This window comes from Pseudophryne corroboree, chromosome 3 (genome assembly GCF_028390025.1).
Source record: "Pseudophryne corroboree isolate aPseCor3 chromosome 3, aPseCor3.hap2, whole genome shotgun sequence".
In the NCBI taxonomy this organism is placed as follows: domain Eukaryota; kingdom Metazoa; phylum Chordata; class Amphibia; order Anura; family Myobatrachidae; genus Pseudophryne; species Pseudophryne corroboree.
This window is the reverse complement of record NC_086446.1, coordinates 402,883,600-402,907,902: the sequence shown is the minus strand read 5'-3', so window position 1 is coordinate 402,907,902 and position 24,303 is coordinate 402,883,600. Positions and strand designations below refer to the sequence as shown.

The 24,303-nt window shown below is 45.4% G+C and overlaps 1 protein-coding gene and 1 long non-coding RNA gene across 5 annotated transcripts in view; one reads left to right on the top strand and one right to left on the bottom strand.

Moving 5' to 3' along the window:
• The window catches only part of MTCL2 (microtubule crosslinking factor 2), a 146,220-nt gene extending 131,759 nt beyond the window's left edge, over positions 1–14,461 (bottom strand). For 2 of the 4 annotated variants that reach the window (XM_063960135.1, XM_063960136.1), the window contains exon 1: positions 13,743–14,461. In XM_063960135.1, the coding sequence (XP_063816205.1) occupies positions 13,743–14,225 (483 nt within the window). In that variant the 5' untranslated portion in view covers positions 14,226–14,461. The remainder of the gene's footprint in view (positions 1–13,742) is intronic. The other 2 variants (XM_063960133.1, XM_063960134.1) reach the window with 1 other exon arrangement.
• A 6,461-nt stretch (positions 14,462–20,922) lies between these two features.
• LOC135057838 (uncharacterized) overlaps positions 20,923–24,303 on the top strand; it is a 51,471-nt gene continuing 48,090 nt past the window's right edge. The window contains exon 1 of the long non-coding RNA XR_010244402.1: positions 20,923–21,132. This is a non-coding gene — a long non-coding RNA (uncharacterized LOC135057838). The remainder of the gene's footprint in view (positions 21,133–24,303) is intronic.

Below are 24,303 nucleotides of genomic sequence, written 5' to 3'. Positions count from 1 at the left end.
AACACTCTTAGCAGAGGAGTAAAACCATGTCACGCTACACAAACGGGCCGATTCAATTGTTTTAACCCACGGCGACCACTAGGTGGTGCAAATTGGAACAATTCAATTGTTCTCTGTTTAGACTCCCGGTAGCTATGGAGGAGACATTTCTTCTCGCAGCCTCCTGAGGTGCAAGAAGAAATGTGCGCTAAGTCAGCACCTTCGGCGTCCAAACGGGAGTTTGGACGTGCCAAAACAGGACTTTAAAAACGGGTTTAGCCGTTTTACATTTGTTTGGCCGTGATATGCATGGAAGTAGAGACAATTGAATCTTGACAATTTTAGAAAAATACACGCCCAAAACAATTGAAGCAGCCCCTAAATATTAAGTCAGGTCACAAAATGGCTGCTTGTGATATAGCATGCAATGAGCGCTGGGGTATGGTTTCTACTGGCGATATTAAATAGTTTTGTGCGCCCGATGCGCAATTCAATTTTATTTTTTTTAAATGCTGATTACAACCATAGAGGTCGGGTTTAGCCGTGTAAAGCAGCTTGACCCAACCAAGTGCTGGGTGCCAAACTGGTCACTTTTTGCGCTTTTCAGCTCACCACCCCCAGAGGATGCAAGCTGAAATGCAGGTTCTGGCAGCTGTCGCGCCTGAACGGAGCAACAATTGAATTGCTCCATTGGACGCCATCTAGTGGCTGCCGACGCACACCATAATTATTATTATAATAAAATTTTATTTATAAAGGCGCCACAAGTGTTTTGCAGCACTGTACATCCGGCAGACATTAGAACAATACAGGGTACACAGAAAACATTACAGTAACTGAAAATCTAAAAACAGAGCACAGGTAACAATTAGCACCACAATTCTCAGAACACACTACAGCTGAGATGTAAGGAAGCAAATGAGTAGTCAGCATACTACTAGGGTCATGTCATGCTATGTGTTTACATGTATCGTAGTTGCAGTATTTTATGAAATTATTTATGTTGTACAGGTGTTTGACTATGAAAGAAGATGAAGAAGATCATGCACTTTGAATAGCCATGTTGCTGGTCTACTCTCATGTCTCACATATATAACCTAGCCACACTACAAATATTAAGGCTTCATGGGGAATGTGGCACATGTGATCATTATTGCACAGAATTCAACTTTCCTACAGTACAGTACAGCAGCAGGGTTTCCAAAACTCCACCATTACTGTCCAGGTTTTAAGAATATCCATGGGGTCAATTCTATTCAGCGACAGTTGAATAGCGCCGGGTATTAGCTCCCGACGCTATTAAATTCAGCTCATGTTAAGTCGGCCAATGCCCGTTCTCGCCGACTTAACAGGTTGAATTGTCGGGAGAACGGGCATTCTCCGACTTAACTCCCCGCCGCGATGCTGATTCCCGACAGGATCTGCCTTGCGCCGGCCACGCTGCAGAACTTTTGTTGGATTTCCTCTCTCATCCCCTGGGGGTGAGAGAAGAATTCCCGACAATTGGTGTCACTTGGCGCTGTATTGAATAGTGCCGGGAGCTAACTCCCAGCGCTATTCAACTGTTGCTGAATAGAATTGACTGTTTGAGCACAGATGACTTAATTAGTACCTCAGTCAATATGATTTAACCATCTGGTCTCAAGCATGGATATCCTTGAAATCTTGACTGTAATGGTGTAGTTTGTAAACTCTCCAGTACAGTATAAAGAGGGAAGCACTCTCTCAGCCTTCCAACACTAGGCAACTTCCCAGCAGTCCTAAGGTAAACAGATATTATCTGCAGACTTTCACAACAAAGCTGTACTACATTTGGTTTATCATACAAAAATATGGTGATAGCTAAAACATGTCAAAACGTGAAGTAGGAGCCTTTAATGACACGGTTTAGTCATTAGCCAGACATTTAAAGAGGTAGAAGAGCAATCATCCAAAACAGACATGATTATGCAGCAGAAAGATTTCAGAATAATTGTGACAAGGAATAGTCATATTTCTCTAAAGGATTACTAGTAAAAGGAAGAACTGTCAGTCACAGGCAAAGATACAATGATACCAAGTGAAACAATGATACCAAAACCAATACCATTTGCACTTGTGGGAGCATTTATTTTGTGGCGACGCTGCATGCTCCATTCTATTGCGTCCCCTGAAAGTAAAAGTAATGGGATCAATAGAGGACCACAAGTGTTTTAGATCGTTAATCACTGCACGCTGAACATGTACGACATGCGGTGTCACTGCTGGTTTAATACAATACCAGTGAATAAAGGCCCTTAACCAGAAAACAGCAGACAGCAATGAGCAATAGACTGTACTCTGTTGCATAGCAAATTTAAATAAGTCAAACAACTAACGCTTTGATGAGACATTGGACCTTTAAATATATATTTATGAATGATATTAGAAGTTCCTTTACATAACGCAGACTATAGTTTATGCTTCGTCCTATGGCCCTCATTCCGAGTTGTTCGCTCGGTATTTTTCATCGCATCGCAGTGAAAATCCGCTTAGTACGCATGCGCAATGTTCGCACTGCGACTGCGCCAAGTAACTTTACTATGATGAAAGTATTTTTACTCACGGCGTTTTCTTCGCTCCGGCGATCGTAATGTGATTGACAGGAAATGGGTGTTACTGGGCGGAAACACGGCGTTTCAGGGGCGTGTGGCTGAAAACGCTACTGTTTCCGGAAAAAACGCAGGAGTGGCCGGGGAAACGGTGGGAGTGCCTGGGCGAACGCTGGGTGTGTTTGTGACGTCAACCAGGAACGACAAGCACTGAAATGATCGCACAGGCAGAGTAAGTCTGAAGCTACTCTGAAACTGCTAAGTAGTTAGTAATCGCAATATTGCGAATACATCGGTCGCAATTTTAAGAAGCTAAGATTCACTCCCAGTAGGCGGCGGCTTAGCGTGTGTAACTCTGCTAAAATCGCCTTGCGACCGATCAACTCGGAATGAGGGCCCATGTTTTGTTATCATATCTGTGGCTGGAATGTCACATCAGAGTATAATACCCAGTGATGTAGGCCCAACCAGGAATGAATCGTAACATTTGGATATTATCTTCTAATACATTCCTGATCATAATCATGAAAGAGAAAAATGGTGCACAAGTAATGAACAGGAACAAACTAAACACCACAGTACAGGTTGAGTATCCCTTATCCAAACTTCTTGGGACCAGAGGTATTTTAGATATGGGATTTTTCCGTATTTTGGAATAATTGCATACCATAATGAGATATCAAGGCAATGGAGCCCAAATCTAAGCACAGAATGCATTTATATTTCATATACACACAGCCTGAAGGTCATTTTAGCCAATGTTATAATGTACTTTGTGCATTAAACAAAGTGTGTCTACATTCACACAATTCATTTATGTTTCATATACACACAGCCTGAAGGTCTTATAATACAATATTTTTAATAACTTTTTGTATTAAACAAAGTTGTGTACATTGAGACATCAAAAAACAAAGGTTTCACTATCTCACTCTCACTCAAAAAAGTCCGTATTTCGGAATATTCCGTATTTCGGAACATTTGGATATGGGATACTCAACCTGTACTAACATAATAGGCTACAAGAAAACCCATAGAACATAGATGAGGTTGGGAGTTTATTTAATATAACAGCACAGAAGATGCAAATAGATTGTAAGCTTTCACAAGCAGGGTCCCTCATGTGCTTTTACCTCTCTTACTTAACCTATGTTATTTTCAATACTCCCTTGGATGGCACCAAATCCATCGGTTTCCTGCCGCCCTGATATTTATTTCTGTACAGTTTTACTGACTCAGATATGTTTATATACCCTGTTCTTGTCCTATATTGTATTGAATTGTAAGTCACTGTCTTCATGCTTTGCTTTTTTGTTTACGCTGTAATTTGGTGCTGTGGATCCCATGTGGCGCCATATAAATAAAGGATAATAATAATAATAATAATAACAATAACAACAACAACAACATTAGTGAAAAATGGAAACCACCTTGGGCAGTATAGGGGAGAGTTGGTGTTAGAAACTAAGCAGGGTGGGTTAGGGTTAAGCTACAGGGCAAGAAGGGTTAGGATTATTATTTCATATACTAATAGGGCAGTGGTTTTCAACTTCAATCCTTAAGTACCGTTAACAAGTCATCTTTCCAGGATTTCTGTCTGTGGATACAATATAGGAGGTGATAATCACTGACCCACTAAGAGAGAGGTAAATTCACCTGTGAGTTATTAAAGAAATCCTGAAAACAAGACCTGTTGGTGGGTACTTGAGCAATAGAGAGGAAAACCATTGTGATAGAACGCAGCAAGAACTTGTTTTTAGTGCAAAATTATCTTATCTCGGTCCTTATCTAATTCACTTAGCCCTGAAAATCTAAATAAAATGGCAACATATTTATGCTTGGTAAAATTACCGATATGTTTTCCTCTATATCAGAGGTTTAAAAGCATGGGAAAGCATTCTAACTGAACATCTGCCATTATAGCCTCCCCACTCCATCTGAAGTGAAGCCTCCCACATCATTAAGACACTGCCCTACAGATAAAGGCCATCTTTATAGCAGATTATGGGGGTCATTCCGACCCGATCGCTCGCTGCAGTTTGTTGCAGCGCAGCGTTCGGGTCAGAACTGCGCATGCGCCGACACCGCAGTGTGTCAGCGTATGGCAGTCGTCGATGCCCAGCGATCGCCTCAGAGACAGAGGCGGTCACTTGGCAGGAGGGGGCTGAATGGCGGAGTTAAGCCGACGTTTAGTAGGCGCATTGCGGCCAACGCAGGCATGGCCGGACCATTGGGGGGGCGTGGCGCGGCGGCTGCGTGATGTCTCACACAGCCGCTGCTGATGCCAGCAGCAGCGACACACAACTCCCGGCCAGCCGCAGGAGCTGCGCTGGCCGGGAGTTACTCCACAGATACAAAGGCATCGCCTCTGTGCGATGCTTTTGTATTAGTGCGGGGGAGGGCTGGCACTGACATGCGGGGCAGACTAGCCCTGTGCTGGGTGTCCACCAACATGTCTGAGTTTACGATCGTAGCTGTGCTAAATTTAGCACAGCTATGATCAGCTCGGAACAACCCCCAATATGACTCCCAGCATCATGGCTCTGCATCTTTTAAATTGGGAAGTGTGCAGCTTGCAGTGCCATCCCAGCTCTCTGTGCAATATTTTTGTGGTAAACTACAATGCAAATCTTCCATTATATGCAAGCAATTCTGACCCAGTTATTTAGGTCTTTTGAGCACGTGCAATTGCTAGTTGCAGCATCATCTTATCGGGTTCAGTATGATTTACCAACGGGCACAATATCGACGGTCATAATCCCGACAGCCACTGGCCTACAGTCAAATACTGACACGTTCAAAATACCGACATTCATTATGCAGACATGGTCATAATGCCGACAGTCAGAATACCGACATTTGAAATGTCAACATTTCAAAATACAGATATTAGTTTTTCTGTTTTTGTGTGTCAATGACGACATAGGTCGACATGGACACAGTCTAATGGGCCCTACACATTGGCCGATCCGCCGCCGAGCTGCCCGACGGCAGATACGGCCGACCCGGCGGCGGAGGGGCAGTGACGGGGGGAGTGAAGTTTCTTCACTCCCCCCGTCACCCGGCTGCACTGAAGTGCAGGCAAATATGGACGAGATCGTCCATATTGGCCTGCATGTACAGCCGACGGGGGACCAGCGACGAACGAGCGCGGGGCCGCGCATCGTTCATCGCTGGAGCCTCCATACTCAAAGATATGAACGGTATCTCGTTCATTTATGAACGAGATCGTTCATATCTTTGACCGATGTCGGCCAGTGTGTAGGGCCTATAAGTGTACCGCTGCATTCGCCATGCTTCGGGCACGATGCCTCGCTCGGCACACTATTTTATTACCCCTCCAGGTCCACTGGGATGGTAAAGTATGAACAAGTCTGTTTTGGGGCAAAAATTTCTGAAAACCGCATGTCGTCATTTTGACATGTCGAAATTTCAAATGTTGGTATTCTGACTATATTGGCATTCTGAACACGTCGGCATAATGAATGTCGGTATTTTAACCGTGTCGGTATTTTGACTGTGGGTCAATGGGTGTCGGGATTATGACCGTTGGTAAACAAACTGCTACCCCACCCTATCAATAGTTAGTATGGGTACATATAGATGTGTCCACTTACATTTAGCCTCCCTGCAAGTTAAACAGCCTTTCTAGTGACGCCATGCTGAGGTGTGAGGTGTGGTGCCTCTGGACTGGCTGAGCTGGATGGCCTTAGTGTGGCATACCCTTACATTCTATTAACACTTTTCACTTATTAATTTTTTAACACTATTTCTCTATTTTAATTGCATTTCATTTTTGTATCACTTTCTCTATAGCTTCGGCTTCCTAAATACTAATTTATTAACACTATAGTTTTTTCACTGGTATGCTACGCTGGGCTTTCTGGCTTATGCTGGTGTTTTGGGGTGCCACACCCTGCACCTAGATATAGCGCTAGGGACCCCAAATATACAGAGACGCCTTGATGCGGCTTTGGGGCTTATTCACACATTTGCGCAAATATGTGTAACGAAGATCTCTGAATTCTATTATTATGTGGAATTTAAATCTGGTTACGGTTATCATTCAGGGTGCTGGGGGAAACAAATGGCTTTTTTTCTTGCCTAGAAATACCCCTCCCTTTCGAGCACCTGAATGATATCACTAAGCTAATTGAGCATCTACCAATATATAGGTTTGTTGTGAGAGGCAGAGAGGTTCCTGCATTAGGAGGAGGTGCAGGCCCTGACATGCCACATGGAGCATTATGGGGTTGCTCCAAGGTAGGTAGCTCTTAGCTTAGACATATTGTAGTAAGGAGCCATTATCATGTGGCTCCTTGCTGGTTAATCTTAGACCCAGATTGGGGTAATGGAGGTGTGGTGCCTCTGGACTGGCTGAGCTGGATGGCCTTAGTGTGGCATACCCTTACATTCTATTAACACTTTTCACTTATTAATTTTTTAACACTATTTCTCTATTTTAATTGCATTTCATTTTTGTATCACTTTCTCTATAGCTTCGGCTTCCTAAATACTAATTTATTAACACTATAGTTTTTTCACTGGTATGCTACGCTGGGCTTTCTGGCTTATGCTGGTGTTTTGGGGTGCCACACCCTGCACCTAGATATAGCGCTAGGGACCCCAAATATACAGAGACGCCTTGATGCGGCTTTGGGGCTTATTCACACATTTGCGCAAATATGTGTAACGAAGATCTCTGAATTCTATTATTATGTGGAATTTAAATCTGGTTACGGTTATCATTCAGGGTGCTGGGGGAAACAAATGGCTTTTTTTCTTGCTTAGAAATACCCCTCCCTTTCGAGCACCTGAATGATATCACTAAGCTAATTGAGCATCTACCAATATATATGCGTGACTTGGTAGTACCAAGCTTATTTTCGTTATTTTTCCATTAAAATGCGTCTTATTTGCAAAACGATGCAAATAGGACACACAGTCACCTTTTGCTGATTAAAATTATATGCGGCATGCCTACATTCCGTGTGCGACCGCGGCTGTATCTGTGTTTTACTAGGAAACACTGTAACATAACATTTTGTATGCAGTTACAATCGCAGTCACACACAGCCGAGTCTGCTTGTGCGTCTTATTCACATAGTGATGCGAATAAGATGCATTTTCGGCAAAAAAAAAAAAAAAGAGGTTTGACGTTAACAGAGTTGCACGGGACCTGTTAGCTCACTCACGCCAGGCATCTCCCACTACGTGGCGTATTGAGGCAAGATGTATGAGGAAACATCTAAATAAGGAGGTGCTGCAAGTCTGGCTATGTTGCCTACACCTTAAAGCTTAAGTCAAGTTAGCAAAGTTTCAGGATTCTAACACCTGTGCCTTAAGTATCTTAAGTAGTGAAACACTGCCACAGAATATCTTCCCTAAGACCTTCTGATCCCAGGCCTTGGCCTCTCAGGAGGGACCCAAAGATGGATTAGCCATACCCCCTGCAACATGTAAAGAGAGCCCGCTTTTTGCAACAGGACGTGACCATGCCCCCACGCTGGGTCATGCATCCCACTAACAGGCCCCCTCAACCCTGCAAATTGTTTCTTCTATAACAGATGAAAACAGACCACCACAAGACTTAGATGCTGCTGAAACCCAACTGATAAGAAGGGTGACTAGTTTCATATGTGCCCAATACTAGCACTCTCATCCACACTCATTACTCGCTCTCACTCACGATTGCACCCACTCTATGGAATGCCCTACCACGCACAATAAGACCCCTTTTACATCGCACTAAAAACCCGGTATCGACACGGCATATTGCTGTGTCGAAAATGGTCAGTGTGCGATGTGAAAGCTCCTTTTCAGAATTAGCGGGTCGCCTGACCCGGTAATTCAACCCGGTAAAAAAGAAGGGTTATTACCGGGTTGATTACCGGGTCAGGCGCAGTGTGAATGGGAGCAGTTCCGATGCAACACGGCTCCCATTCATAGCATAGGGAGAGGTGGCGCAGGAGATGAGCTCATCTCCCAGCGCCGCCTCCACCCCTGCTGCTGCTGCGCCCTCCGCTGCTATGGCAACCGACCCGGTATATTGCCGGGTCGGAAAGCCAGCAACGGAGCGCAAATGCCGGATCCCACCCGGTAAGTACACGTTTCTCTTACCGGGTAGGATCCGGCATTTGCGAACTGAATGCAGCATAAGACTCTCCTCTAGTCTCCAAACCTTCAAGCGTTCCCTGAAAACTCACCTCTTCAGGCAAGCGTATCAAATTCCAGAACCGCCCACATAACTTTCATAAACCTTCTTACCAAATTGCATCCACTCTGTACAGTCCTCACATGTCTTCTCATCCTTCCTCTCGACACGGGTTCATCATTGCTGTATGACCATATCACACAGCCCACCAAGAACTTTTGCAATCTGGTTGACAACTATGCTATAGATAGCGCCTATCCTTGTGTATACATGCCCATTTCCCTACAGATTGTAAGCTTGCGAGCAGGGCCTTCTTACCTCTATGACTGTTTGTTATTACCCAGTTTTGTTATATCATTGTTATTTCCAATTGTAAAGCGAAATGGAATTTGCTGCGCTATATAAGAAACTGTTAATAAATAAACAAATAAATAAATAGTTTGGCCGTCTAAACAGCCCCGTTTAGTTTGGATTTTTAGATACGCAAAACAACTGAATTCCCCCCTTTGAATGTCTAGCAAGTTGGTCAATTTACTATCTATAGTCATGGAATTCTGTATTCTTTACACAATATTTTTCACATAGTTTATAAACTATATCACCATCCATTGGTAATATATACAATATATACAGCCCTAGCACCATATTATCAAATCACAGATAATTACGTCATTAGTATAGATTCTTAGGAGGGTATTTATCAAAGCTTGTAGAGAGATAAAATTGTGAGAGATAAAGTGCTAATCAATCAGCTTCTGCCCTACATTTTACAGGCTGTGGAGTAAATGTGTTACCCTGCGATATGGGCAAGAAGTAGTATCAGCGCCACCGCTTCCCCTCCAAATAAGACACTGGTGGTGTGGGCACAGTGACAGGGGTGCATAGCGTCCCTGTCCATATTGGCGCTGCTATCTAATAGATAGCAGGCCGATATGTGCGGGCAATGTATGAACGGTCAGCATCGCTGACCATTCCAACAGCTGCAGGTGGCGATGCCCATAAAGCACAGCAGGGACAGAGCTGTCCCTGGCTGTGGAGGGTGCCGGCTCCGGAGTGCGCAGGGGATCTCGTGCGAGTAGCGAGATCCCGCGCATGCGCACTGGAGCCGGCCTGGAAAGAGACACAGCGCATCAGCTCTGCGCTCAGGGGGGCATCGCTGGGGTGGGGAGCTTCGGCAGACAAGATGTTAGTACATCTTATCGATGTAACTTCCTGCTTCACCTCGGTAGTGAGGCGAAGCAGGAAGTGTTATAGCCGCTATAATACATTTACCCCAGTGTTTGAAAAATGACAGTTAAGAGTTGATTGGTAGGTACTTTAGGTCTCTCAATGTTATCTGTCTACAAGCTTTGATAAATACCCCCCTTAGTGATAAAGATGTACATTTTTAGTTAGAATTCAAGGAAAAATTACAAATGTTTCAAGTTTGAAATTCTGCAACTGTTCGAGAATACTGAACAAAGGAATAATCGGATGGTAAAATACCGCTATTTAATCCCCTTCTAGCAAAAAAACTATGCTAATTGAAGAAGAGTTCTTACAGGGCCCTGTATTATCAATAAGACAGCTGTGCAGACAAATGGAAGAAAAACAAACACTATACAAAAGTCTGTCAAAACACAACTGTTAATACAAAAAGCATGTACAGTATAGTCTGTTGTAACCCTCACTGTAGATTATAAAGATAGTAATAGTGGTGACAGGGTATAATATAATAGTAATAGGCAGAGTCTTCTCCACCACCATTGTCTGACTTTTCACAATGTGCACCCATCACATTATAGATACAGTATGTTTTGCTGATCCTGACGAATGTGCAGTAAGCACAGAACCGTTGCTGTAATGAGTCTGCCTTTATCCACTCAGAGTGCCGCCATCTACACAATAAATACTAAAAATACTCATAAGCTGGCAGGATCAGTAGGGTTCAGGAAAAGTGGCAGAGATCTGGAGCATCCATTCTAAGCAAGGTTTGCGTTGCTGGTAGCAACATCTAATAACAATATTAAATGTATAATCAGCACATCCAATCGGGTGGTGGGATTCAATCAAGCACAGTGTGCCTTCGCTCATTTGTCCTCACACTCTTAGTACACAGGAAAATAAGCGTACAGTCCTGTGTATCACCTACTCTAATAAATGGTAAAGTGCACACATCGCTCTGAATATAATTCTCTTGTCGGACTTCAGTAAAAGCCATTTTCAAAGACATTTGTTACAGAAAATCCAATTATATATACACACTGCCTTATTTGTGAAGGATAATTAATAATAGCTGCCAATACATATATTATACACTTAAATGAAGAGGGCCATTCTCTTTCACTTTGGGTCCCCAGAAATCTTTCAGTAATATGTAGTTGGGGAATGGAGGGGTGCTTGTTTTAAAATACCTTTTTACATGAGACTTATACAGTAAATAGAAAAATGTTGTTTTTGGGAATATGGGAATGGCAAAATTAGCAGACTGGTTACCTGGGGCTATATGACGTCAATGTAACAGAACTGTCAGTAGACTCATTAGATTTTATACTGAGCTGGAATAAGGCTGATGGCAAAAATCTAACCAGAGTCCTCCTGCCTAATACTGTATATTGCCTGTAAATACAGACACAAACACGCACAAGCGTGCAAAGACATAGTGTAAGTGAAACCACTAGAAATAAGATGCCTCTTTTGCAAATAGCTAGAAGCACATGCAGAAACTAAAATCCACGCATTATATTTCAATGCACTATGACCCACTATCCTAAATGAGGTAGATCCCATGGCTAAATAATAACACACAGCACCAGCCCTAGTGGTAGTGAAACGCACCGATAGATGCTCGTACACTAAGTATGGAGTTACAGGAGTTTCCTGATGACTTAATGTAATGGTTAACAAGACAGAGAGTGACTGTATGAGAATGTTGGGTCGCACACTGTCCCATGCAGCAGAGATCATCTGGTAGTAATTATGGCACTGTGCACCAAGGGGGAGAACATCCTGTGTGTTGGGTCTTTGTGTATATAAAAAGCTTGAAAACTGGGCCAATCAGAGCAGACATGGCGAAGAAAAGGTTCCTTTTGAAAATAAGCAGTTTGGATTTAAAAGTAGAAACTGGGAGAACAGACAGACCGATAGATATTGTAGTAAAATAAATGTACAGCAAACCAAGAAAAGATACTCTTAAATATCTGACTAATTTAATAAACATTACAATGTCTCAGAGCACAACCGTCTCCATGTTCAGCCAGTACTGACAGCTATGAATGAAAACGGTTATAATCACACATACAGTTTATTATATATCGACACAAAGGTGAGGGGAGACAGGCAGAAGGGATATATTGGGAAAATAGCATGCCACCAAGGAAGCACAGAAACTAGTGGGAATTATAGTGATTTTGCTGAAAGGAAGACATCAAAGAATATTAATAAGACATAATGCAGTGGGACTCACCAATGAGTTATAATGAGCCATTCAGTAATTATATACATATGACCACCCAGAAAAGTAAAATAAAAACCAAAGTTCTCCACCAAGCCAGAGGGAGCACTTAGCTTTTATAATAACATCTGTGCTTGCCAATACTCTTTCTGTATTTTTAGGATGCTGAGCAGCTGAAGTTAAATGTCATAAACTTTGTGAACAAGAAGCAAGAAAGAAAGTAGATATCAACACCAATGTACGTATATTTAATGTTATATGTTAGTGGAAATAAGTTATAGACAGAAGAAAGATTGATCCTTCGAGATATATGTAACCTGGGTCTCTTAAGCTATGGATAACTACAAGTCCCATCATGCCTGCCTGCTAAAGATTGGCAAGTAATGCTGTAATTTACAGTTTCACAGCTGGAGAACCAAAGCCTGCATTTGATAAAAGCCAGCAACACTACGCTGTCATTACCAACAACACTAAGCATAACAATTCTGCCTTGCCAACCAGTGAATATATTGTTTTGGCATGGTGTCTCCCATTTAGGCATAGTAAAACAGATTTTTTTGAAAATTCCAAAAATGGTATAAACTTTTACACCAGTCTGTCTCTGATGAAACTGTCCTCAAAAGACACCATCAGGGGACACCTGGTGCAGAGTCTCTACAAACAGCTGATGTAACAAGCTAGAGGAATCTACAACTTCCTACATGCATGCCCTTGTGACCATTCACCACCAGACTGCATCCATTTACAGCAGAACTAACATTTATTGATACCCAAAGATACCTATAAAGTACTATTGCGTTATGGTAACTTTTTTGTTTCTGTTTACAAAGACAGCTGTTAAAAAAAACTTGACATCATGGGAGTATTAAGACTGTCATCTTCCTGCATTTTGCCCTGAAAGGACACACTTTTTTGTTAATTTTTGGTTAAAAACAAAAAAGTTGCATTTGTTACACAAATATGGAGAACACTAAATAAGAAATGTATCTATAGTATTAGCAGGACTCACCCTTAATTATATTCCACCATATATGTTAATTACTCGATGGAACATGACCTAATTAAAATAATCTAGGCTAATTGAATACGGTGACCCCTAAGCTGGCCACACACGAGACAACTCGCAAACGATGCAATGTCGTAAATTATTTCCCTTGAACTCCCCAGCATTACTGAACAAACGATATTGTGCGAAAAGTGTTCATTATTAACAAGCAACCTAACAATCGGACATGCAAAAACACGAACGATCTGCGCCAAATTGCTGAGACTGACAGATCTTCCCAGCAGTAAGGAAGATCTGAAGATACGACCAATGACCCACCGGCCCGCGCATCAGATCGTTATTGTTTGTGGCAACTGCACAATTTCTAACAATCACTCTGATGCGTCAAAATCGTGCATAAAATCATGCCGTGTGTGGCCAGCTGAACAATGCATAAAAGGTTAGTCACCTTAGCTTGAAACAGTACACTGAGGGGAGCGCTGCACATCACACAATTTAGGAACCTAAGCAGTAATCCATGTGGGAGCATGCAGAGTCAGCGCCAATAGCAGCTGTGGCCACGCCCCCGAGGAGCAGGCCAGCCCATGCGGCTCCGCTTACCTTCAGATAGTCATTCTCCGATCGCAGCTCCTCCATCTCCCGCATGAGCCCCTCTGTGCCACCATCCAGCATGTCCTCAGTCAGGTCGGAGAAGGCCAGAGAGGTGCTGAGCTGGATGCGGCTGGAGGCCCCAGACACCCCGCCCTCCTCGCTGCTTCCCCGGCTGCTGCTGCTATTCTCCTCAGAGGCGCAGGAGCCCTCCGAGCTGCTGTCCGTTCCCCGCCGGGTCCCCGGGGACGCCTGCACTTTGCTCTTTACGCCCATACGGGTCGCCGGCACCACCTGCTTCTTGCTGCCGGGAGAGAGGAGCGATCGGCGTGGCCCCGGAGGGAGGATAGATAGGGAGACCGGAGAAGGTCTACGGGCCTTAGACAGAGACCACCCGGTCAGATCCTTGGGCCGGGCCGGGGACGGAGCGCGGTTCAGCTTTTTCTTTACCGGTACCGGGGGAGGGGTACCCCCGCCGGGCCCTGCCGGCTCCATCACACCCCCGGTGAAGTCCGGGATCCCCCGGCGGATGCTGGGCTCGGATCTGTATCCCGCTAGTGAGCGCTGTATTCCGTTCTGTAGAGTGCCGGTGTCCAAGCCGCGGTGCTCTCTGCTCCCGGTGCTGTCAGCGGCTGGGCTCGGTGCGGGGCTGCCTGCAGCATATAACGGGCGGCAGCTGATGTGTCTCCTCTGTGCATCAGATTATACTGCTGCTGTTGGGCGGAGGGGGAGGCGCCGGGGAGCAGAGGACCGGCCCAGACAGGGAGGGGGCACATCCTGCAGCAGCGCCGCTGCATCATCACCATGGTGTGTGTGACTGTCTGTCCGAGCAGCCGCCGCATGTGGGGACTCGGGATGAGCAGTAGCTCGTGTCAGGGTCCGGGACATACGTGATGGGAGATGTGCTGGGGCCGGGTGCATGGTAGCGCGTGTCTCCCGTCTTGGTGTAGTGGGGCCGGGTGCATTAGATGCAATGTGGCGTGAGTGACAATGGGTTTCCCACCGGCTCCTGCAGCGCTGTTGTCTAGCGATCAGAGAAGATTACAAGCTCATGGGGTCAGTGGCGTATCTATAATGGGTGCTGGGTGTACGGGACACATGAGCTCCATGGGTACCAGGGCAGTAGCAAGTCTCAAATGCATCCTGCGCTTCTGTCTACAGAGTGCACAGTGGCACAACATTGCGCTCGGGGTGGTGCTGGCAGTTCTGGTAAGTGCATTGCTGAATGGGGCGTCATTAGGATGCTGTGTTTCGCTACATAGAATACAGAGTGCCCATTTGATGGGTCCACAGTGATCCTGGCCGTGGTGTGCTGTTCCAGGCACCCTGCTAACCAAAAGAACAGGTAGTGGGATGGCAACTGTGCCGCCCACTGAGCCCTTGCACTCTGTGCAGCCGCACATTTCACACACCCCTAGTGTGTGGCCCTGCCCTGCACCTACGTTTTTCAATACTTACCTCCTCGGACTCAGCGGTAGTGTTGTACATACCAATGGGAAAATGGCACAGTAGCCATTTTGCTGGTGTTTCACACATTCGCAGTACATCGTCGAGAAAGTGGCTGCTACACCATTTTTCTAAAACCAGCAAGAGCACAGTAGCCCCTGGCACAGCACCAGAGTGTATTCCATTGTGCCACTGGCTAGAGAGCAGGGGGCTTGGAGACTGCACATGGACCCCCTCTTCTCTTGAAAAATTTGGTATCGGGCCCCATTAGGTATAGCTACACCCCTGAACAAGACCTATATAATTAATAGTAAAATTAAATCGGGTGTGGGATTGGGGTATAGCTGAAGTAGTGCCATTATTTAAAAAGGGATCTAAAAATCATCCTGGAAACTATAGACCAGTTAGCTTAACCTCTATAATGGGTAAAATATTGGAAGGAATTTTGAAGGATAGCATAGAGGATTATCTGCTGAATACTACGTTTATTAACAAGAGTCAGCATGGGTTTGTGAGGGACAGATCATGTCAAACAAACTTAATTAGCTTCTACGAAAAGGGAGCGATAATCTTGACCAGGGAAAAGCAGTGGATGTGATCTATTTAGATTTTGCAAAAGCCTTTGATACAGTGCCTCACAGGAGACTGATCATCAAATTAAGGGAACTTGGCCTAGGAAATACTGTTTGTACATGGATAGGTAATTGGCTGGATAACAGGGAACAGTAAGTAGTGGTCAATGGGATGTTCTCCAGCTGGGCACCAGTAGTCAGCGGAATACCACAAGCAGTGGCGGTTCTTGCCACGGGCAAGCGGTACTTTTGCCCGGGGCGCCGCCTTCCGGAGGGCGCCGCACCAGGGCAAGATCCGCCACTGTGCCCCCCGCAGTGCCCTGCTGTGCCCCCCCGCTTTGAAGGGAACCAGACGCGTAGCGTCTAGTTTCCCTTCATTGAGAGGACCTTAGTTGTGCGGTGCGCGATGACGTCATCGCGCACCGCACAGCAAAGGTCCTCTCCATGAAGGGAAACTAGACGCTACGGTCTAGTTTCCCTTCGTCTACAGGACCTTTGCTGTGCGATGCGCGATGACATCATCGCGCACCGCACAGCATAGTGGCACAGACACTAGGGGTCATAATTGACCTCTAGTGTCTATGCTGTTCTATGGGAGAGACGTAATAACGTCTCTCCCATAGATAGAAGAGAGTAGAGGAGAAGAGCGGCGCCGCCGGCGGAGGGGGTCTGGATCAGGAACGGGGATGGTAAGTATACTTTTTATTTATTTGCATTTTTTCTTTCAGCGCATTGACCACGCCCCCAATTGAAGCCACGCCCCATATTTTGCCCGGGGCGCCATAAATCTTAGAACCGGCCCTGACCACAAGGGTCCGTACTTGGCCCTCTACTGTTCAATATATTTATTAATAATCTAGGAATAGGCCTGGGAAGCACAGTGTCAATCTTTGCAGATGATACTAAACTGTGTAAGGTAATTAATTCAGAAATAGATGTGGAGTCTCTACAGAATTACTTATTTAAACTTGAATCCTGGGCGTCTAAATGGGTAATGAGGTTCAATATTGAAAAATGCAAAGTTATGCATTTTGGGATTAAAAACAAACTTGCATCCTATTCATTTAATGGGGAAAATATAGGGGTAACAGTAGTGGAAAACGATTTGGGGGTGCTCATAGATAATAGGCACAATAACAGTACACAGTGTCAAAATGCAGCAAAGAAGGCAAGTAAAGTGCTTGCATAAAACAGGGTATTGAGACAAGGGACGAGGATGTAATCCTGCCGCTGTACAAATCATTGGTACGTCCGCACCTGGAATATTGTGTTCAGTTCTTGGCACCATATTCTAAAAAGTATATCGGGGAACTCAAAAGAGTTCAAAGGCGAGCTACTAAACTGATTAAAGGGTTAGAGACACTGGAGAACGAGGAAAGGCTTACTAGGTTAAATATGTATACACTAGAAAAGAGGCGTCTAAGAGGAGATATTATTAATATCTTCAAATATGTAAAGGGTCATTACAAGGAGTTAGCAGGGGAGTTGTTTATTAATAGAACTCTGTATAGGACACGTGGACACTCACTGAAGCTAGAGGAGAGAAAATTCCGTACAAAACGTAGGAAAGGGTTCTTCATCGTAAGGGCGATAAGGATTTGGAACTCCCTGCCGGAGAAGGTAATAATGGCGGACTCTGTAAATGCATTTAAAAACAGATTGGACAGCTTTCTAGCTGAAAAAAGTATCCAAGGCTATAGCATTTAATATATTGACATTAAGTATCTGGGAGTTGTACAAAATACAGTTGGCAATTGGTACGAAACCATTACTTCAGCTGGTGCATTTTAATGGACACAGCTTAATATAGAATACAGTTTGAACCCAATGGGCATTTCGCCTCTTTTCAACCTCAACAACTATGTTACTATCCTGCACCTCAGTAACATGATTAAGCTTATCTGCCATATTCAGATCAGTTATGTGGTATCCGAGTACTGCCTGGGGCAAGCTGGGCCGGGTAATATGCCGGCAGAAGACTTTCCCCGACTGCTCATGGGCCTAGTGCCCAACAACCTTGATGGCCTACCATGGTGCTGGGAGAGGCTGCAGTGGGGAGCTTTGTTTAGCAGATATGCTGTCCCAGTGCCTGCCGCCAATGTGTCCCTCTGTATACACATATAAATGGCTGCCAAATCAATGTTACCTGGTGTCCGTCATGATTCAGTTTCCACAGCTGGAACGAAAGAAAAACAAACAAACATAGGCAGCAGTGGCACTCATGGGACATTAACATGCTGTTATGACAACAGTAGGTGAATCCAACACTTCAGTATATTATTTTATTTTTATTTTTTTAAAGCACAACTCTCCCACAGTTAAGGTTCATACACACTGGGCGTTTTTGCCCAGCGTGTATAAACAGCAATGATCGCTGACATCGCTAGGCTGAAAAGCGCTCAGTGCATACACACTGGGCGCTTTTCCCCCCTGCCCAGCGATGTCAGCGGGGGTGAGCGGCTTTCCATAGCATACACACTGGGCGCTTTGAGCTGAAAGCAGCTCAAAACACCAAAAGTGAGCTGCTTTCAGCTCAAAATCGCCCAGTGTGTATGGGCCTTTAGTCTTGTCTTTGCCCCTGACCAGGAAACCACCCACTTCAGAAGAAAAGTAGGAAAAAGGTAAGGAATGAAGAGAGCAGAAAAGAATAAGAACAGGGAGACTAGAAAAGGTGCATGGCAAGAGAAGTTTTTGTGGAGTATAAGGGAAAAGGGAATGCCCTCTAACGCACAAAAAGGCTACGGCCACACATAGCGGCCAAGCAGGTCCCTTCAGCAGGGCCCGCTTGGCCGCTATGTGTGGCTCAGCACTTAGACTCACCTTCATTCACTAAATCTTCAAGCGCTCCCTGAAAACTCACCTCTCCAGTTAAGCGCCTTAGAGCATTCCCTGAAAACTCACCATAGATTGTAAGCTCCTTAGAGCAGGGCCCTCTTTCCTCCTGTTCTCACAGCCCTCTTCTCTAGCACTTCAATTACAGCTCTCTCCTACTCAGTGACTGTCTACTTGCATTTCCTCCTGCTCGTGACTGTTCATCTCTTCCAACAACTGCCCGCCCCCAGTAGTACGCTGATTACTTCTTTGCTTTCTTACATCTCAGCTGTATTGTGTACTGAGAACTGTGGTGATAATTGTTACCTGTGCTCCGCTTTAGCTTTCTGTGATGTTAAGTTCTGTATACCCAGTATTGTTCTCATGTGTGTTGTATGTACGGCGCTGCGAAACACTTGTGGTGCCTTATAAATAAATTGTAATAATAATAAGATTATCAGATTGCAGACCAACCCACATAACCTTCAATGCCTCCTTATTGAATTACATCCCCTCTGTACAGTTCATACATAACCTCACATTTTCTGCCTATCTTCACTTTCATATCCTCCTGACTCTTGGCCAACATTGCTGAGCGACCATATCGTACAACCCATTAAGAATCTTTGCAATCTGGCAGGACCATTATGCAATAAGTGGCATCTATCCTTGTGTATACATGCCTATTTCCCTATAGATTATAAGCTTGCGAGCAGGGCCTTCCTACCTCTAGGTCTGTATGTTAGTAGCCAGTTTTCTCCTATTACTGTTGTTCCAATTGTAAAGCACAACAGAATATGCTAAGCTACTGTATATAAGAAACTGTTAATAATAATAAAAGTGGTTGTTGAGCAGAAGGATGTCAATAAACAGATCGGGAAAGATAGGGACAGACACATAAAGTGAGGGGGCAGAGGTACCCAAGGGGGGAAAAGATACATATACAAAACTGAAAACAAAGGGGAATATAGGGGAGCGATAGATGGAGATATACTGTACTCATGAATGGGGGACAACATGCAAACAGCATTGAAGAAACAGAGGGAGGAAAGTGTACAGGACTGGGGGCGTACATATGCAGAAGATGATTTGAGGGGAGGGATACAGGCAGGAGATGGACTGAGGGGGGAGACATGCAGGAGATGAAGTAAAGAGGAACACCTGCTGGAGATGGACTGAGAGGTGGGCACATGTAGGATATGGACTGAGAGGCGGGAGACAGAAAGGAGAGGGACTGAGATGAGGATATACATGCAGGAAATAGACTGCGAAAGGGCAGACAAACAGGAAAAGGACTGCGATGGGGAGACACATGCATTGAAAGTAGGTTGGGAGACACAGACAGATGATGGACTGGGAGGCAGAAACAAGAGAAATGGAATGGAAATAGAGGTGACAGGTAAAATACTTAAGCTAGGTACACTCTACACCAGTGATGGCTAACCTTGACACTCCAGTTGTTGTTGAACTACACATCCCAGCATGCCCTGCTACAGTTTTGCTATTTGGCCATGCTAAAACTGATGCAGGGCATGCTGGGATGTGTAGTTCAACAACAGCTGGAGTGTCAAGGTTAGCCATCACTGCTCTACACCGACGTAACAGCAGAGCGGCCGATTCAAGTAAGCATATACACCAACAGCCAGGCGATATGTTGGTCCTCATATCGTCACAGCTGGGGGCATGAATTCTAATGCCCGCCCAGCTGTGACGTCAGTCCCTGCAGCCACTGTACTGGTGGTCAGTGAGTTGCCCATACACACAGCCAGATGCGCCGATATATCTGCAGATATATTGGGCATCAACTATGCTGTACACACCGGCTAATCCTCCCATGGTATATAGGCCCTCATTCCGAGTTGATCGCTAGCTGCCGTTCGCAGCACAACGATCAGGCTAAAAATCGGCTGTTCTGCGCATGCGTATGGTCCACAGCAGGGACGTGCAGTCAGTGGAGGCAGTGCCTCCCCTGTCATAATGAGTAAATTAATACAAAGAAGATATTTATAGCACATATTCTGTGTCATAATTATCTTCTTTGCATTCTTCTAATAATTTTGCCCCTTAAAATGCAGTCCAATCTTGATGGGAGGCAGCGAGATCTCTGCCTCCCATTGATAATAGTAAACTGTCTGAAGCGGGGGGCGGGGCCAAACCACGGGCTGTAAAAGCCCATTGAAAAAACTGAGGAAAGAGGCAGCTATACAGCTGCCTCATTGACGGGGCTGTGCCTTTAGCACACATGAAAGCACGCCCCCTGTCAGTCATTGGGCAGAGGCTCCAGCACTGCTTTAGAGGAAATGGCTGCTAGAGCTTAGAAACGTGTTAAGCCACGCCCCCTACTATGACTCTGCAGCAAAGCAGTGCAAGGGCTCCCAGTATATTTGACTTTTCTCAGCGTTAGCTGATTAATAGGTATCATTTGCCATGTGCATGATCCCTGCCTGGAGGAGACTGATAAAATCACGGGAGACAGCAGTGCAAAGGTCCAATGGTCAGCAGCCAGGGATCATCAATCATTTGACACTCTGCACTACAGTATATGACCGAGACATAGGAGACAGCAATGCAGGGTGAGTAACCCATAGCTCTGTAACTTTGCTCACAGACACAGGTTAGAGTTACTCCCTAGTCCTTTCTGCACTATGGGCCTTATTTAGACTTGGACACAGCTGCACATTTACACGCAGCGGCCACATCTATAGGTTGTGTGCACACACTCCGGCCGTGTGCACAGGCTGTCATGATGCGATCGCATCCCGGAATATGATTGACAGTTGCTGGCGTCGGGGGGGGGGGGGGGGGGGGGAGGAGGTGTATGGGCGTTTGATGGACATGGTCTTGTCAATGCAAGTGCAACGCTGCGGGACAAAAGATAGTGCCGGATCGCCTTCTAGTGCAGCCAGACTGCGCAGGTAGGAGACATCCTCTAATCGATGCATTTGCAATTCAGTTGTGAACTCATCACAACACACATACTGGGTGGCTTTGCACTGTGCTGCGCGGCCCCGAGCATGTGAGTAGACGGATGCAGATCTTGCTGCGGAAGCAAGATCTGCGTCCATCTTTGAATAGCCCCTTGTATACAGTATTGTGATCTTAAATCTGTGCTTCATCACCCATCAAAAAGGTCTGCACAGGCCCTTATTGTATGGCTGTCCATTATAAAGCAATGGGATCTATGGGAATGAAATTCTGCTTATATTCACTGCTTTGCAGCCTTGCATATTTATAACAAATTCTTTCTGTTCTAATGTGTGAGCTCTGAGTTATATGGTATTGGATAAAAGACTCTGGAATGTCGGACCGTACTGACGTCCTGCAACAAACTCAGCCATTCTGGAGCTTGTAGTGTCCCACCCAGGGGCATGTCTGTGACCGCTGTCGCCGGGGAGGGAGAGATTACAGCCTCCCTGTATAGTCCGGAGATGGCTAATCACAGGAACAGACCGTACCATATGGGGAGGCTGTAATCTCTCCCTCCCCGTCTCCCTGGTGACAGCAGTCACAGACACCCCCCCTCCGACCGGACACCCCACAGATGGGGAGGGACATGGATGAGCACTACAAGCTCCAGAATGGCAGAGTTTGTTGCAGGGAGGCAGTCCTGCATACCGGGGTCCGGACTGTTCTGTTTTTTTTAATCTACATCTGCACTATACTGTGGTTTTATTCACAAAAAAAACTGTAAAGATGCCCCCCCTCCCACCCCCAAGCGTGCCCAGTGTCGTCGGACTGGGGCATGAAGGGCCCACCAGAGGAATGCAGTGATAGGGGCCCATACTTACGGGTGTGGCCAGACTACAGAGGGGGTGTGGCCAGCCTCCACATAGGCTTGAAATACACAATAGTCTAATGCAGTGTAATGCAACATATCTATCATGTATAATACAAGTGCACAGTCTGGAACCTGACCCCGAGAGGAAGGAGTGGGCCCTCAGGCAGTGGGGCCTACCGGTGGTTTCCCTGGTACCCCTGTGGGCCAGTCCGACCCTGAGCGTGCCTCCCCAGTCACTGACCTCACCGCACGCTACTGGTCCACAGTACACACGCGCGAAGTACTTTCACACAAAACTATGCAGTTTTGCACAAGGCCGAGCGACTCTTTTCAGTCGCTCGGCTAATCGGTGAGTGATTGACAGGAAGTGGGTGTTTCTGGGAGGTAACTGACCGTTTTCTGGGAGTGTGCTAAAAAACACAGGCGTGTCAGGTTAAAACGCAGGAGTAGCTGGGGAAACGGGGGAGTGGCTGGCCGAACGCAGGGCGTGTTTGTGACGTCAAACCAGGAACTAAACTGTCTGCAGTGATCGCAAGGTAGGAGTAGGTTTGGAGCCACTCTGAAACTGCATGAAAATTTTTTCGAGCAGTTCTGTTAACCTTTCAGTCGCACTTCTGCTAAGATACACTCCCAGAGGGCGGCGGCTTAGCGTTTGCACTGCTGCTAAAAGCAGCTAGCGAGCAATCAACTCGGAATGAGGGCCATAGTCTGTTCAACCAAACTGACGATATATCGGCCAGTGTCTACCCACCCAGCATTACAGATAGTGGCCATTTTTGCAGTAATTTTGCAGCGCTGCGGCTGCTAACGTTGGACTCCAGAGAGTTAAGTATAGAAGAAATGTGTGCAGGGTGTATAGTTTGGCGCCCCCCAGGGGCCCGTGTGCACCATATAGACATCACCCATTACAGATACGCCAGTGATTGCTTTGGCTGTCTGAAGCCTGTCCACTATTCAATGACAGGCTTCTGATGTAAAGCGCAAATGTAAAGCGGTCTGCTTCAGACAGGATTGGGTAAGGGTTTTGAACACATACAGATGGGTTACCGTTTATTACACCTGCTCCAAAGATGCCATAGCAGGATTTGAGTACAAAGCACAATGTATACTTAATTTGTGAAAAGTATTCCTGTTTTTGTTCCCAAAATTGCTTAATATGAAAATGAATGTACATGAAGAATAAAATGTTAATATGTCAGTATAATTATTATTATTATTATTAGCATGTATTTATTTGTTTACTAGCAGTATACTCTGTAGCATTTTAGATTGGTGACAAGCACAGTAATAAAACAACTGTTTTAAAAATCTACAAATTACATTTCCTTATGACCACATAGCTATAACGTAGACTTTGGCATCAAAACAAGGGGAAGGGGGGTGGGGGGTCAGTGCTGGTTGGGGCAGCTGAGGAAGAAATTGCCCCCCCCTTGGAAACATGCAACATAGCATTTTTTGTACTGTTTTTGTTTTAGGTGGTGCTACACTTCCCCCAGTACCCAGGCGACACCCGCTCTGCAAATAGATACAGGTATGCAGTGCTATAACATAACTGTACCTGGAAAACTTAAGACATGCCCAGGTCATGAGTTTTGCGCATGAGCAGCAAGAAAATCTCTGGGGAAATGGCCGCCATACCACGCTCCCGGAGATTTGTGCAATAGAGTCTGTGCCCATCTAGTGCTCAGACTCTATTGCGCTGTCAGGCACAGGCTACAGAGAGGGGGGCCGGATGGGCCTTTTAATACACCCCTGTCCTGCAGCCATTCTGCGTGACCGTAGGGCTATTCAGATGGTCAGTTATCTGAGGATCTGCGAGGCCACCGGTGGGTGTCTTAATCCATTTCCAGGCGGTGACAACATCAGCATATTTTCACACATCCGCTGCATATAAAAAAAAATTGCAGTTGCAACTGCAGTAGTGACCGCATTTGAATCAGGCCCTCAGGTCATTGGTTTTAACAGT